Here is a 16,005-nt window from a genome sequence, read left to right as displayed (position 1 = left end):
CTTGCTAGTAATTCTAAACAAAAGAATTATAAATTTTTCTTACAAGCGAATTTGTTTGGACACTGGATTATTTGTACAAAGTTCTACATCACGAACATATTTTCTAACCAACTTTTTATTTTATATACATTATATCAAACAATGTTACAGTATCTTTTTTTTTTAAAAAAAAAAATTATCCCAAATAATTTGATATCCAAACACACGCCATGCCGCACCATGTTTTAGTTTGATTGAAATTCTAAACTTTACACATATGACATACTAATCACATTGTTAATAGTACATAGGACAGATTTTCCTAGAAAGAATACCATACTTTTGAATTTCCGACAATCCCATGTCCTTTTATAAGTTGGGATGAACAATGAGAAAAGCGTCTTTGTTGTGCTTTAGTTGCATGTCGACCAAAAAAAAAAAAAAGATGAAGATGATGCGCATGCCCTTGTCAAATTTTGATATGACCAATTTCTCATCTCTTTGATCTCTTTGCCGTCCTTTTTTTTTTTTTGTTTTCTTTTGTTTTTCAGTTTAAAATATTCAAGAATAATTTAAAAAAAAAAAAAGATACTCCGAATAAGAATTTGCAATATGACCAAAAAAATTAAGAATTTGCAAGCATAATCATCATCATGTTCAGGGTGTCATTTCTGTAGCAAAATTTTCGGACATCCCGGAAGTCACCTCTTCAGCTTCATCAAATTCAAATTCTATATAAGCTTTCAGTCTCTATTTCAGTCTTTCTAAATTTTGCTTCGATAATTCTCTTCCACTAAGTATCAAGTGGATTGGCTGCAGGTGCACTGGATCGTAACATTCGTATTGGGCTTGAACTAAGTCCTATTAGTTCCCTCTTGCAAAATGTCTGGATTTCTTGGCCAGAGATGGTTTTGGTTGTTAACTCTTCCCCCTTCTTTCTCCTTTCTACAGGCCGCAGCCCACAACAACACTATACAAAGATGCGATAATGGCATGACCCATAATTGACAACTATATATATATACACACACACACACATATATAGCATGTACAGAAGATGCGTCAAACAGAAAATGCTTATATGAAGCATGCTTGATCTATGAAAGTGATCAAAGATAAATTCACTTTAACTTTTTTTTTTTACTAGGAAAAAAAATGAAAACGTTCAAAGTTTGACAACTTCAGTCCCTCTTGTTTGGGTTGCTGTTTTCTACAGAAAAATTTTTACGTTCTTAGTGAACACATATTTAATTGCCTTTTTTTAACCCACGGCTAACCACTTATGTTGGATAATCTACGAGAAAGAGGTTAATTTAGAGATTGTAAAACTAAAAATGGTAATTTGAGCAATATGTTCCAAATATGACTAATCACTAGGTGCTGAATTGGTAATTTGTATATTGGGTGTAAAACTATTCGGAATTTGAGCAATGGGTTAATCAATGACAGATACAAACAAATTTGGAACAGCTGTATATTTTGGACGCTTAAGCAAAAATTTTGTCTTAGATTTTAAGTATTCTGTCTTCTTCTTTTTTTAACTTAAAAAATTTGACAAGAAGAAATACTACTGCACAATCAACTTTTTAAGATGAAGAAAGGGACTTTTTAATCGAGGTCCATTTCATTTAGTCAAAACTTGGCTCTGACTAGATTATTCATTTGCACCTTATTTTACAGACAAGAATAGAAACGAGAAAGAAAACACTGAAGAGTTATCATTTTGTTTGCCAAATGATATATATACACACACACACACACACACACACACACATAAAGTCAAATCATGTTGGCTTTGGGAATGAGGTTGGTCCACCACAAGAAACAAACATGGGTAAATACGAAGTGTTGAAATAAAAGCTTATATGTTGATAAAATGTACGCGCAGTAGCTAAACAATTGCATCAAGAGCTGAGGGGTGATACCAGTCTTTTATGGAAGCTATCCTTTCCTAACTATCAATAAAAGCCTCAATACCTAAAAGCACAACTTGTTCAACAAGTTCGCAACTATACTCTACAAATACAGCCCCCAAGGTTATATAAAATGTTGGAGCTATATACGACAGGTTCTTCCGGAATTCAACAAACCCTTGCACTGGATTCTTTACATCCATGGATCAGACAGAGACTAGTAATTCCTAATGTAATGATACAGAACACTTTCTTCCCCGTCATTGGCCCCAGATGCAAGCCCTACAACAGAAGACCAAATCTGGTTACACTTGTCAGTGTACTTGTGAATTATAAGATCAAAACTTTTTGCATGTATCCATAAAGAGCAATGAACGGAAGTGCAAAGCGTCAAGTGGTACCAGCTTTTTAGTAACCTAAGTTACCAAAAAACGTCATTCACTAATTGTGGACTATGGCCTATGACAAACATCTCCTTTCAAATAGGATTTATCCATTTAAGGATCCACAGCATTACCTGTTTCTTAATTCTGTCAATGAGAGGCACAACCTTTCTCATGAGAAGAGGTTAAATTGACAAGCAGACAAAAGGCGAATGGAGATAGTGAAGCAATGCCAACATCATATATTCATAGTCCAGGAACCAAATTTACTCGTATTTAAGATGACAAATAGCTCCCTTCATCACCAGGGTTCATGTTACGACAGCTGATAGCACGAAACCACGACAAATTTTGCACTAGCAGCATAACCAATAGTAAACTTTTTAACTCTTCAATGTTGAATATACAACACGACCAACCACAACCTTCTACTTACATTTCCAGAAACTTGGATGAATAAGAAACTTAAGCATGACTTTTTGGGGGCATGGAATACAGATCCTAATATGCAAGTCACCTAAATCAAGCCTGTGGTCAACAATTTTACTGAGGTATGCTCTAAAGTTGCTAACAGAAACCTTGGTTCTATATACCGCATTCATGAACAGGCAAAAGGTGGGAAAATGGAATTTGAGTAATTAAACAGAAAAGAAAAATGTCAACATGCGGATGCTAATACTACAATTTTGTTTTCACCATAAAAAGAATCACTGTTACAGCCAAATGTACATTGCGGTCATTCATCCACAAATATCGGAAAGAAATGTGAATATTACCATTTCAAAATGCTGTATCATTGTGAAATTTTCAAAAACCTAGTCTATAAATGCAAAACACTTGCACAAAGGCCAGCATGTCAAGGCCACACACGAAGCCATGCATTAGCGACTCAAGAACCTATGAGTTATCAACTACAAGTATCATGTCCTATTTATACAGGTCAAAAGGTGGGTAGTGGGAAATGGTTAAGAAGAGGCATATCTTATAATGAAAAATCCACATTCAGCATTAACTATTTCTTTCTGTTTTAATTAACCAAACAGGAAGGTCAAATATCATAATAGCCAAAAACGGAAAAAAAAACCCACAGTTCCTGTGACAAAACCCATAGCTAAACTTATTAAAGAAAAAAATAAAGAGCCAGACAATTTGAAAGATCCAGTTATGATGAACAATTCAAGTGAATCAAGTGGAATTTGCAGTTATGAACAACAATTGAAGTGAGTATGTTGAATTTGCAGTTATGAACAACAATTGAAGCGACTCATGTTGAATTTGCAGTTATGGACAACAATTGAAGCGACTCATGTTGAATTTGCAGTTATGAACAACATTTCAAGCAACTCATGTTGAACTTGCAGTTATGAAAAGGTCACACCAAAACAAAGAAACAGTAAATACGCAGCAAAAGGCAGACACTTGCAACAGGAAGCAACCAGCTAACATGACACAAGTAAATAGAAGAAACAACAACAATCTATTTGTGCCAGATTTGCCCTAAGTTTACATACCCTGGTTAGACTGTAGGTTGTTCACCGAAACAATGGAAAAGCTAGTTCCGAATTAAACAACAGTTTATTTCATAAATGTAGTCATCCATTTGAGAGAGAGGGATAGAGAGAAACTTGTGTATACAAACACACAACTGCATCACATAAAGTAAGAGGGCTCAGACATAAGCTCATAAAGCAGTTGGCGATAGCTAGTGAATTCATATATGTTGTCCCCCAACACGATGAAACGCATTTTGTTTTTATATCGTTTTGATTATGCCATCAGTTTAGAGCATTGTGGCTTTTGGCATTTATGAGTGACTCAATCTAGAACAGTAATAAAGGACTTCTGGAAACCTCTGAGTGATGGCCTATCCCGCAAGCTGTGATTTTCAGCATTTATAAACAACTCAAAAACAATACCAAAGTTTTATAATTCCAGCCATTTCCATAACCTTTTCATAGTAATTACAATGGCGTTAATAATGTAAAACAAGTTCAATTCAACCATACCTAGTGGCACAACTGCTCCCCATCGAACAAGCAAATGAAAACCTAATTTGCATGTTTTATAACCAAAAAAAGACAAAACCCAATAATGGCATCAATTAATGGAATATAATTCCAACCTACCAAGCACATGAACAAGGTAACACCAACTCATCCTTCTGAAACCAATTAGTGAGATTACCTCATGGATCTTAGAACAGATAAGCATCAAAGTTGATACCATTTTTATCCTAGCATATACTCCCCCTTGCAGACCCGCTTACCATGTGAAACAAAAAAACATATATGACAACATGTAGCTAATCTGACAAGAAATTTCTACAATGATGCCTTGACACAGAGCAGAAAACACATATGAGTTGATTATCTACAAGCAAGAAAAGATTTTTAAAGCAAAATATCAACTACCCGAGATTCCCCATGCCGTTGATGGGTTCCAGAAGCTGCAATTGGTGTTGCTGTTGTGCATCCTGCTGAGGCTCAATTTGCTGCAATGGCTGCACATTAGCACCCTCTACAGAAGGAGCAACAGAAGCATTCTGTGATCCCTTTCCTTCCACAAACCGCCACATATACCAAGCACCAACTGACCTATATGGCCTCCATTTCTCACATAATTGCTCCATTTGTGAAGGTCTAGGTAACTCCTCCAATCCATACAACATCTGCACTCCTTTCCTCACTCCCAAATCACTCACTGGCAAAACATCTGGCCTGTGCAGTGAAAAAATCATGAACATGTGAACTGACCATGACCCAATTCCCTTGACCATGGATAGCATGGTAAACAATGACTTATCATCCATTTTGACCACAGTTTCATCCGATAAAATCCCAGATTTATACTTATTTGCGAGGTCATATAAATAGCTGGCTTTTCTACCAGAGACACCGACTTGCTTGAGCTCCTGAGCAGATAGACCCAGCACATTGTCGGGAAGAACTGCAGTCTCGCCACCGCAGAGCGCTACAAAGCGATTGTAGATTGAGGTGCCTGCTTTGTAGGCGAGTTGCTGATAGAGAATGCTCTTGGTGAGGGCAAGGAATGGGGAGTGGTGAGACTCAAATGCCGGAGGCTGGTGGGTATCGATCAGGGTAGCAAGTAAAGGGTCAACAACGCGGAGGTGGTGGAGAGCGGCATTGATTTCACCCTCGGCCGACAGGGGTTTGATGATCTGGGGCAGAACCCTAGCTGATTGGACAGCACTACGCCTCCGATTCTTGGGCGTAGATGCCGTGGGTGTGGAAACTGTGGTGGAGGTAACAGCAGTGCTGGTCGACGCGGAGGTGGAGGTGATGGTAGTGGTGGTGGTAGAGGAGGAGGAAGCAGTGGTCGGAATAGGAATGGCAGAAGGGGAGGAGGAAGAATCAGTAATTTGTAGGGCTTTGGCCTCGGAAGTCTGCAAGGTGGGCATGGAGGAGGAGTTAACGGCGGTGAGAACAACGGGGGTGGTGGCAATGGTGGAAGTAGGGTTAGATGACAGCTTTCGGATTTTTTGAGGTCGAATAGGTATTTTGGAAGGATTGGAGGGCTTCTGGGAAACGTCGGCATTGATGGAGACGTCGGCTACAGGAGTGGGCTGTGTTGCGGATGTTACATCAGAATTAGGTTGAGACGATGCCGGCGATTGAGATTGGGTTTGGGTCTGTACCTGGGTTTGTTCACCCATGTGTGCGGCGGTGATCAAAATGTTATTTCTAGAATTTTCCGTTCTGCGGCGGTGGAAGACGAGGAAAGAATTGCTGAAGGGGGCTGGATAACAACGACGGCGGCCGGGGTAGCGGTGGTTTTGGTGGTGGAGGGTTGAGAATTGGGAGTCGTTACGGCAGAAGTTTCACCTGTGCTGTTGTTTTCTTGGCCTGTTTCTTCTTGCTGTGATGATGTCGGGGCTGGAGGGGGGCGTTTTGACTGCGGTGGGGGATGGGTACCGGGTCGGGTACACTAGTCTCTACTATCTAGTATCTACTATTGTTGGTTCTTGTTGGAGGTAAAAAGTCAATCTAGAAATGTAGTGACAAGTCATTGGCTAATGGCAAGACTGGCCAAACACCTCGGCTGGGTCAAATCTTCCGTGGACATAACGACAAGAATTAATCTAGTAGTACAAGGTTTTCCTTTTTACGCGAGAATTTTGTGTAGTTCGCATGCAGATGCAAATTCGTCATTGGACTTTTTCAATCAATTTTATGAAATTACTAATTGCAAATGCTTTTCTTGTCAAAATTAATCACAATTAGCTTTTCTTGTCAAATAAACTATATATTTGATCTCATTACAAAGTAGTTCTGTATAACTCTAAAAAAAGACAGAAAAAAATTTCCACGCTTGTATGTATAGAATACTTAACGAGTTCATCAGTCAAGTACTAAAGGATTTCAACATTTTTTTATTAAAAAATTAAATAAATTCAATTTCGATTACTATCATCGATTAGAATATACTTTTAATATCATAAATCGCTAATAAGAATTCTTATAATTATCCACTTATGATTACTGAGAATGGCACACCTTACAACATGAGGAGGATCCGAAAGCACGTTAAAGTCCAAATTGCAAAACCACACGAGTTGCCTATGTCACTGAACATTTTGTTTGGACAGTGGATTATTTCTCCAAATATATTTGTTTATATCACCATTACAATTTTTAATACAGTTTTTTATCTTTTCAATTATTTTTTTATCTCACATACATCACATCACAAAAAAATGCTACAGTAAAAATATCTCAAATAATTTACAATCCAAACATATTGGATTAGAGTTCATTTGGTACTAAATTTTATCTGTTGCAAATTTGCAAGTTCTTTCTTTTTGTTCTTTCCTTGCAAGTTATTTTTATTATGATTCATGGTATCTTCGAACTCCACATGCCGTCCTCCAAAAGAAAAGTAGAAAAAAAAACTCCAAAAATTCCATATGCTTATAAAATCACGAAAATATAACAAACCAAGAATGTATACATGTGTCTGGATCCAATCTGTGCACTTGCTTGGGGTACATGAATTATGATTGGCCACTAAGCACAGCTAATGCTCCATCTAGTGCTGACGTGTTGAACTCATGTCCCAGCCCCCAGGTGAGCATTCCCCGATCGGAGCGCTTAATTTACCGGCCGGTCAATGCCAGCCCCACCAGAGCCCACGCGGTCCCACACAGCATAATTTGCCCAGATTGGATTAGACACGTGTCTTAACCCTAACTAGACACGTGCCTACACCCCCTTCTCACTTCTCCGCCACTCCCGACGTCTCCTCGTTTTGTTTCTTCAGACAAACAACAAGAAGACAGACCGTTGTAAACGGCCTCTGTTTTCTACATCTTCATCAATAAATCTATCTTGTAGAATAAAAACTTTTTTTTCTGCAAGGCTAACGAGGCTGGGAATACGATGAGTTCCAGAGATGATTCGGCATTGGAAGATGGGATTCGGAAGCCCTTATTGCATACCGGAAGTTGGTATAGGATGGCGTCGAGGCAGTCCAGCATTATGGGCTCCTCCGCCCAAATGATCAGAGAATCCATTTCCGTTTTCCTCTGTGTATCCATCGTCGCTTTGGGACCCATTCAGTTCGGATTCACCGTATATTTCCTCACTTCTTTCCATAGCATTTTGTTTATCTCACTTGCCATTTTATTAAGAATGTACTTGACATTTTGCAATTATATGATTGAGGTTTTCAGTGTGGATATTCGAGTCCTACGCAAGCTGATATAATCAATGATCTGGGACTCACCATTTCAGAGGTCCATCTCTTCTTATTCAAACTATTTTTTTTGTCCTCTGTTTCCTTTTTATTATTATTATTATTGATAAAGTCTCTTGGTGGGATGGGATTGTAGTTTTCAGTATTTGGTTCATTGGCCAATGTGGGTGCAATGGTTGGTGCAATTGCAAGCGGGCAGATTGCTGAATACGTCGGACGAAAAGGGGTATGAAATTTTTATATTAAATCTGTTGAATTTGCACAATCAGTCGTGCGACATGCATCTTCTTTTTCTAAATTCTTAAGGTTTGGAATGCAGTCATTGATGATAGCTGCAATTCCTAATATACTTGGATGGCTCGCCATTTCATTTGCAAAAGTGAGTTGGCACTCATTGGATGATAGAATGTGTCCAAATTTTACCTGGTAGTCAACATATTTCTTACTCTCATGACACATCGTATAGGACTCGTCATTTTTATTCCTGGGAAGGTTGTTGGAAGGATTCGGTGTGGGGATTATTTCTTACACGGTAAATCCCTTTCTACAACATACTTTTCAACAGCATGTCTTTAGCTATCAGTTGGACATACCATAGAAATGGTACTTGTTAAGAACTTCGCTTTATATAGGTGCCCGTGTATATAGCAGAGATAGCGCCTCAGAACTTAAGGGGAAGCCTGGGTTCTGTAAATCAGGTTCGTTTTGTTCATTGCCTTCTAAATCAATTAATTTAAGGCCAATCCTTCTTTACTTTGTAATCAAATTTGATGGTAAACATCCGTTATTTGACCTTTTCTGGCGATATTCTGTAGCTTTCAGTCACAATTGGAATAATGCTCGCCTATCTACTGGGAATGTTTGTGCCTTGGAGAGTGCTTGCTGTCCTAGGTGAGTTGTGATAAAATTGTATCAAATTTCTGTGAGCTGAAAATCAACTTTTGAGTTGTCTCAGAAGGCATACTGTTTTAGAAATTTGTGTGCAGTACCTGATTCTCGCTCTTAGCTGAGAGTGGAAGTGGAGATACTTGTTTTAAAAGCCGAGCATGCCATTCATCTTTCAGACATTAAGCCATTTTTTGGTTGAAAGCGAAGGATACTAGTTTTCTGCAGCTTTGAAAGAGGATGCGTTTTGAGCACAAAGTATAGCTGAAATATTTGTCCTGAAAAAAGCATTCAAATCTCCAATTTAGTACTATCTTGAAGCAAATTCATAATTTTAAATTTAGCAATTGACTAGATACTTGGTGCAATGTCCTCTGTTTTTCTAGCGCCTTTGCACATAATTAGGATGAAGTACTTGGATAAGGGCTAGTTAGTGGCCAGAAATTTTTGTTGCTTCTTCCTGGAGGAGGATATTCTTGTATTTAACTGCTTTTACATGTTCAGCATAGATTTGATTTACTTGGACAAGTCGGATGTAACACATTGAAGATCTTATTTCAATATTATGATTATTACTTTTGTGTAGCTGTTTCTGACTTGAAACCTTATTTACAGGAATTTTGCCTTGCACACTGTTGATTCCTGGTCTCTTTTTTATACCGGAGTCTCCTCGTTGGTTGGTATGCTTATGATCTAAACACCAACTGATTTGTTTGTGGTTTGGTTTTTAGCTGATCCTTTCTTGCCTTATGTCATAGGCTAAAATGGGGCTGAATGAAGATTTTGAAACTTCTTTACAAGTTTTGCGTGGATTTGAAACAGACATCTCAGTTGAAGTGAATGAGATCAAGGTATTGCAATTAGTTTCTTTTTCTAGTTACTGCACATAAACTTAAAAAACTGAAAGCTTTATGCAAGATCTGCTAATGTTTGCTTATCTTTTGCATTTGAAATCCTGTTTGAGTTTTCTGATTCTATATTACAAGCATGTTCCTTGCTACAGAGATCTGTGGGATCATCAACCAAGAGAACAACTATACGTTTTGCGGAGCTTAAAAGAAGACGATATTGGTATCCTTTGATGGTATACTGTGCTCTATGAAATTCATTGATTTTTTTTGTGATAGATCTGAATTTTTTATAGGCGGGGAATTTGAAAAAATTAGGAAACTTGCCTTTTCTAGAGGCCCTGTTGTATTTCCGCTGATAATCAGTACATGTTTTGCAGCTTGGAATTGGATTACTAGTGCTCCAGCAACTGAGTGGTATCAATGGTGTTCTATTCTATTCCAGCAACATATTTAAATCTGCTGGTGAGTTTAGCTTTTTGGTTCTCAATTATGAAATGCCTTGTTGCATCCAGAATATCAGTAGATGGTTGTCTCACTTATTTCCATGCTTCCTTGCTTCTCCTAAGATTTATTTGGCTAATGTCTTGGTAGCATGGCGCACATCCAGGAAGACACAAGATGTGGATTAATTCTTGGGTACTGCATCTCACATGATTAAAGACTTTTGCATTCTAATATTGATGAATGGTGCTGCCAAAGCATCTACTGATGCAATAGAAGCTGTAGGCATGTTTCATGTATTTGTTGTTTCTGACTGCAAATGGTCCATGTTTTCACTTGATGTTAGTTATAGTTTTGGGATATAAATGTGCTTATTTGCTAAAGGAGTGTCATTTTCTATATGTCTTCCATGAAAAGCATCCACAATATGCTTATACATCACTTTTGCAGATGAACCAACTTGACTTAGTGGAACTTATGAGTTGATATATAGAGCTTTGGAATCTTTCTATTATCTTTGCCTTTTTATCTTCTTTAAAATGTGCTTGGGGGGTGCATGTTGAGGGGAAAAGTGGGATGATGGTGTAATATAAGCTCCTTTATGTTAAATTTTTTACTTTGGAATGACATGGGTCAAAGATACAAGGTTTTTCAACTTAACTTTAGATACTGATATGTAGAGTGCTTCAGTTCATGCAGAAATCTATGCATCTTTTGCTTTTGTTGGTGGATTTGAGGTGCCATTTGATTTTCTTATTCTTTTTGCATACCCTTGTCTTTTCCTGTTAATGGTTTAGAACTAGATGACATAACAATTATATCCTAGACTACAGCATACCTGAACACTGGTAGGCTAACATGGATATGATTTAAGAGTAGAAATCTAATCGAACGTTAATTTTGGGACCAAATCTTCGAGATGCTTCATCTGGGACTCAATCAACCTTCATCAGGCTTTGATGCGGATCTGTTTGATTAGTTGGCCATCCTTGAGTTTTTGGCTATAAGTTATTGAGACAAAGACACAGACTCAATCTAGTTTTAAGATCTTTTATCAGCCAAAAGGTCGCATTAATTTTTACTATAAGTAGATTGCAGCTTCCTCAACTCTGGACATGGAAAAGTGAAGTGGTAACGTTAAGCTAAATTAGTCTGATTTGTATTGGTAGTCTGTTTTTAATCCAAGAACTTCGACTTAATTGTCCTGTAATTTCCATTTATTTATATCCACTTGTGTTCCATCAGTTTTTCATGACACACCTGCTAAGTCGAGCAATTTGACATGCATGCAGAAAATTTAAACTAGTGTCACAGAAAAATCAAGCTTCACCCTGTTGTACTAGAGTATATGCTAGTTCGAACCATTCATATCAATAACTAGCGAGAAATTGACATCTATTAGCCTGTGCTGGTCCTTAGCCAGATAGTTTCCTCTTGATATATAAAATCAGAGAGCATTTCCAAACTAGTGCAACACTTGTTCAGAAGAATTTTTTTGATACTGGAATTAGGATTTGCAGTAGCTGGTAAAACAATGTATTTTGTCAAGAATTTGATCATATCATCTAAATCTGCACAGGAATTTCATCTAGCAAAGCAGCAACTTTTGGACTTGGGGCTATTCAGGTAGTAATGAATTATTGCATATTGCATGACATGTTTTCAAGTTTTAAAAGGTTGTGGTTGCTGATAATTTCCCATAATTGATGTAGGTGGTTGCAACTGGAATTTCTGTGTCATTGATAGATAAAGCCGGTCGCAGGGTGCTTCTTTTGGTGCGTAGAGCTAAAAATATGACACATGAATTTAAGATTAGTTATTTTTATAGGGATAATCTCTTTTAGATTGTAACAATTCACAGTTTGAAGTCTGTAACCTGTTTCTGCAGGTATCCTCATCAGTGACAACAGCTAGCTGTCTTCTTGTTGCGATCGCATTCTATTTGGAGGCAAGTAGAGTTGAAGCTTTCCTTGTGTAGCTGTTGCTAGTTTGTTCACTACTTTTTTGAACAGAGAAGTTAGATCTTTTACCTCAGTGTCACCATGATATATGATTTCCTTCTTCCCCATAACCAGAAGTTTCTTACCACTGCAGGATTTCATACCTGAAAATTCTCGTTCTGTATTAGGGATTTTGTCATTGGTTGGTCTTGTGGTATGTCTCCCCTAACATCCTCTCTCTCTCTCTCTCTATGTGCATGTGTTAATTGTTTGGTGAACTTCACAGGCATTTCTCAGTTTTTTTTTTTTTTTCAAACTATCCATCCAGATTTTGGTGATTGGCTTCTCTCTAGGGCTTGGAGCTGTCCCATGGGTTATAATGTCCGAGGTATGGTTAAGTCAATCTTGTGGCTGAAAACAAGAAGTTACAATTAAAGAAATGAACTCTGTTTTCATCATACAATGAAAGAAGTATTATTCGACTTTGGAGACTAGTTGCTGAAAGAAACGCAACATTTTTGGTTCTTCTAATTTGATCTCCTCTTCATGTCACTTCGTGAAAATTGCAATACCTTATTGCAGGTTTATTAGTCTCAACAAGGTTTCCTTGACAAAGATGACAGGCTTTGCAGCACTGGGCAAATTCTTAAATCACAAAATGCCTGTTAAATGGAAAAGGATAGGCAATGCAATATGACTGACTTTCTTAAGCAACAACGAAGTTTGAAAGTTCTGGAATAACTTTTTCATGGGCACTAAAAATATTGGTCAAATAATTGAGAAGCATAAATGACAGTTAAAAGTTATTGTAAACTTTCCTCTCTCAAGTGTTTGAATTGATAACTGCAGATACTTCCGGTGAACATCAAAAGTCTTGGCGGCAGTGTCGCAACATTGTTCAATTGGCTCACAGCATCAGCGGTCACAATGACGGCAAACTTGCTACTGACATGGAGCAGCGCAGGTTCTCTCTCTCTCTCTCACACACACACACAGAGAAAAGGAGACATGCATATTTCGTATGTATACTGATATTTTAATTTGATCTCAACAGGAACATTCGCCATTTATGCATTAGTAGCAGCTTTCACAGTAGTGTTTGTTAGACTTTGGGTTCCTGAAACCAAAGGAAGAACGTTGGAGGAAATACAGTGGTCGTTCAGATGATATCTTTTCCTCGAATCCCCTATCGACTACCTCCAAGTGAAATTTTTGTTAGTAATAAAAATGTGTGAAAAGTATCTTTGCTTTTAATTGTTCTTTCTGGTATCCATGTGTCAGATGTTGCTGTAATGGAACAAAGAGGAGATGCAAGGAAATCAATTCCGCTGAGTGTGGGCACACCACACCAATTTCATGTTTGATTCAATTAATTAAATACTACTAAACAGTAATAATAATAATGTTAACAAAAGGAAGGAAATCAAAAAGAGGACATGATGAATTCTTTCAGAAAATCAGATGAATTTTTGCGCTTCATCTGCTTTCAGGGAAGCAAGGAACTTCTTAAGACACCTATTGTAGACGCAGGGTCGCTCTAGGTGAACCAGGTGCCCTGCTTTCCCTATGCCCTGAATCGTCGCCATATCTCCCAGTTGCCTGCTTAGTGATAGTACCATAGAATCAAATAGCATCAGTCCGTATAGCAGTCAATCGTAATGACTCCATGTGTGGGAGTACAACTGTTAACAGACAGATAGATAATCCTAGTGAACAATATATATACATAAAGAAATGTTTCATGGCGAAGGACGTCAGACTTGTAGCAGACCTAGTGAAGGAGATGTGCTATTTCATACAGGGATGGATACAGGAGATGAACTGAAAACTAATCCAGAAACTTACTGTTTCATGTTCTGAGCTAGCTCGAGCTTGAAAATCTGATCATTCTCGCCCCACAAAAGATGTATTTGCTGCGAGAGGCATATGGTAAAGATGTTACGGTTAATTAGTCCTAATCACGGAATGATCAAGCGAGAAGGCAGTTTATCTTTTGTTTCCATGATTAATTAATTAATTAATTAGCGAAGGTGGTCGGTCCTCAATCATGTAGAATTCATCAGTCACCTGTGTAAATGTGGGGATGGTAGCATCCTTGTTGCTGACTACTACACCATCAAGAAGTTCTCCTCTTTCCTTTCTGTTATTGAACATAACCTGCATCGGAGTGAGTATATTGAATCAATTTGGCTTCTAAACTTTCTAGTTACCAAAATGAGGGGTGGGTTGCAGCGCCTCATTTCCTCAAGATTTTACCATTTTTTTTTTGTATAGAATGTCAAATTTACCTCCTCATTTCCTGCGTCACCTCAGTCTACCCTACAGTTTGAGAAAACAAATAATTTTGTGAATGGTCTTCTTTATTACGCAGAGGTAGTAGTAGGTAACCAGCCCCATCTTCTTCTTGAAATTTTTTATTATGTACAACTTTGAAAGAGAGTTAACAAGAGACTCATTTCTTTTGGACAGTTCCACCGCCAGTGTATTTTTCTTCAGATTGTACGGAAACCCATTATATGAAGCTATTGACTAGTTGCTCGGCTCCACCAAGGTTTTTCTTTTATACGAACAAACCCACAAACCCATCCCTTTGAAAATTTCTTCTGTTGTCCCCTGATAACCATAAGCAGGGAAGGTGTGGAGATGGGATAAGAATTTTAAACTTAAACCTCTAAACTTTGAAATATCAACTTTAATTGCTAGATCAAATTATCATCACCACTAACGTATTATGATCAATTGTTATCAAGCAAAGTCAGCCCCAGTTTTCACCAAAAACAAAAGAGGAGAAAAAAAAAAATAGGTTAATTTGCCATGCAATTCAAAATTCAAGAACAAAATGCTCAGAAAACAAAAAAGTTAGAAAAATGATTTTTGCATGCAAAAATGTATTGATTCAACTAACCTCAAGAAAGTCTTTGTGAAGCCGATCGGGGAACCAAAGCTTCTTGTGAACAGCCACTTTGAGAAGTGCCTTTAAACCCTTAACAGAAGTTGGCAGCAGCAGCTCAGAAGAAGAAGAAAACCCCAACTCATTCAACGCTGTGGTACTAATGGAATCAGTCATGGCCAAAATGGAGCCCGAAATCACCATCGCCTGAACCAAGTCCGGGTACAACTCAGCCATCTTAAATGCCACCATACCACCATAGCTAAATCCCACCACCGTACATTTCTCAATCCCCAGCTTCGCAAGCCCCTTAGCCAAACACTCGGCCTGGAAAGTCGGTGACCGGTCCGAGCTATCAGTGATTGAACCGCCGAAGAAGAGTAGGTCGGGGATATAAACCGAATACTTCTTCGTTAAAGCACCCACTTGAAATTGCCAAGTGACGACCCCTTCAGTTGCAAAGCCGTGGACTAATACTACTACTGGCTTCGCAGTTTTAGGTTTGAGGATGTTGTGATTAAGGTTGATTTCGTCCACGTTGTTGGAGCTAGTGGGTTTTTTGGACTTTTTCTGTTTTGGGACGGTTTCAGTTGGAACCCAAAAGTTCATCACCGTGCCTGACTCGATTTCTATAGTTTGAGGTACAACTCCAGCCATTTTCATTAGGCCATGCAACATTGGCTTTTGGATTGCTACAAGGTTAACCATCTTAATTTAGTGGCGCTGCGTGTGCGTGAGCGTGTGTTAGTGTGTGTGTGTGTGACAGAGAGGGAGAGAGAGATGGGGAGAGGGAGGTCGATGGCTTTAGCTTGGGGAGCGATCATAGCAGGCAGCTAGCGGTGGGTTTTAAACTTAAGACGGAGGAGGGAAGACGTCAGAGTATTAGACAAGGCTGGTTTGGTGCCGGGTTGTTATCAGTTGCTGCGGTTGATTTGTGGGCGCCATATCACATAATGCAAAATGGCGATGACGAGTTGAGACACTCGGTTCCCTGTATCTCTACCTGTTTGG

The 16,005-nt window shown here is 38.3% G+C and overlaps 3 protein-coding genes across 5 annotated transcripts; 1 reads left to right on the top strand and 2 right to left on the bottom strand.

Annotated features, from left to right (window-relative positions):
• Positions 1-1,810: 1,810 nt before the first annotated feature.
• On the bottom strand, positions 1,811-6,125 carry LOC140010428 (uncharacterized). The gene is made up of 2 exons (XM_072057413.1): positions 4,687-6,125; positions 1,811-2,174 (listed from the first exon to the last, which is right to left on the bottom strand). Exons 1-2 carry the CDS (start codon positions 5,946-5,948, stop codon positions 2,153-2,155), a joined length of 1,284 nt encoding a protein of 427 aa, XP_071913514.1. The 5' UTR covers positions 5,949-6,125; the 3' UTR covers positions 1,811-2,152.
• Positions 6,126-7,580: 1,455 nt separating this feature from the next.
• On the top strand, positions 7,581-13,461 carry LOC140010152 (sugar transporter ERD6-like 6). The gene is made up of 18 exons (XM_072056606.1): positions 7,581-7,863; positions 7,965-8,027; positions 8,124-8,213; positions 8,307-8,366; positions 8,454-8,519; positions 8,620-8,685; positions 8,803-8,878; positions 9,488-9,552; positions 9,631-9,723; positions 9,876-9,956; positions 10,101-10,185; positions 11,744-11,790; positions 11,877-11,939; positions 12,053-12,112; positions 12,259-12,318; positions 12,433-12,492; positions 12,954-13,068; positions 13,159-13,461. The coding sequence occupies exons 1-18, from the start codon at positions 7,672-7,674 to the stop codon at positions 13,269-13,271; spliced, it is 1,455 nt and encodes a 484-aa protein (XP_071912707.1). The 5' UTR covers positions 7,581-7,671; the 3' UTR covers positions 13,272-13,461.
• LOC140010151 (uncharacterized) lies at positions 13,428-16,005 on the bottom strand. Of its 3 annotated transcripts, none has more exons than XM_072056603.1 (4): positions 15,010-16,005; positions 14,172-14,261; positions 13,950-14,017; positions 13,428-13,706 (listed from the first exon to the last, which is right to left on the bottom strand). In XM_072056603.1, the coding sequence occupies exons 1-4, from the start codon at positions 15,700-15,702 to the stop codon at positions 13,562-13,564; spliced, it is 996 nt and encodes a 331-aa protein (XP_071912704.1). In that variant the 5' UTR covers positions 15,703-16,005; the 3' UTR covers positions 13,428-13,561. The 3 variants fall into 3 exon arrangements, with proteins under 3 accessions (XP_071912704.1, XP_071912705.1, XP_071912706.1); XM_072056604.1 differs by having other exon boundaries at positions 13,428-13,703; positions 15,010-15,999; XM_072056605.1 differs by having other exon boundaries at positions 13,464-13,786; positions 15,010-16,003.

The sequence above is a fragment of the Coffea arabica genome, chromosome 7c, assembly GCF_036785885.1.
Source record: "Coffea arabica cultivar ET-39 chromosome 7c, Coffea Arabica ET-39 HiFi, whole genome shotgun sequence".
Taxonomy (NCBI): Eukaryota; Viridiplantae; Streptophyta; class Magnoliopsida; order Gentianales; family Rubiaceae; genus Coffea; species Coffea arabica.
Note: the sequence above shows the minus strand (reverse complement) of the source record. Positions and strands in the feature narration are given on the sequence as shown.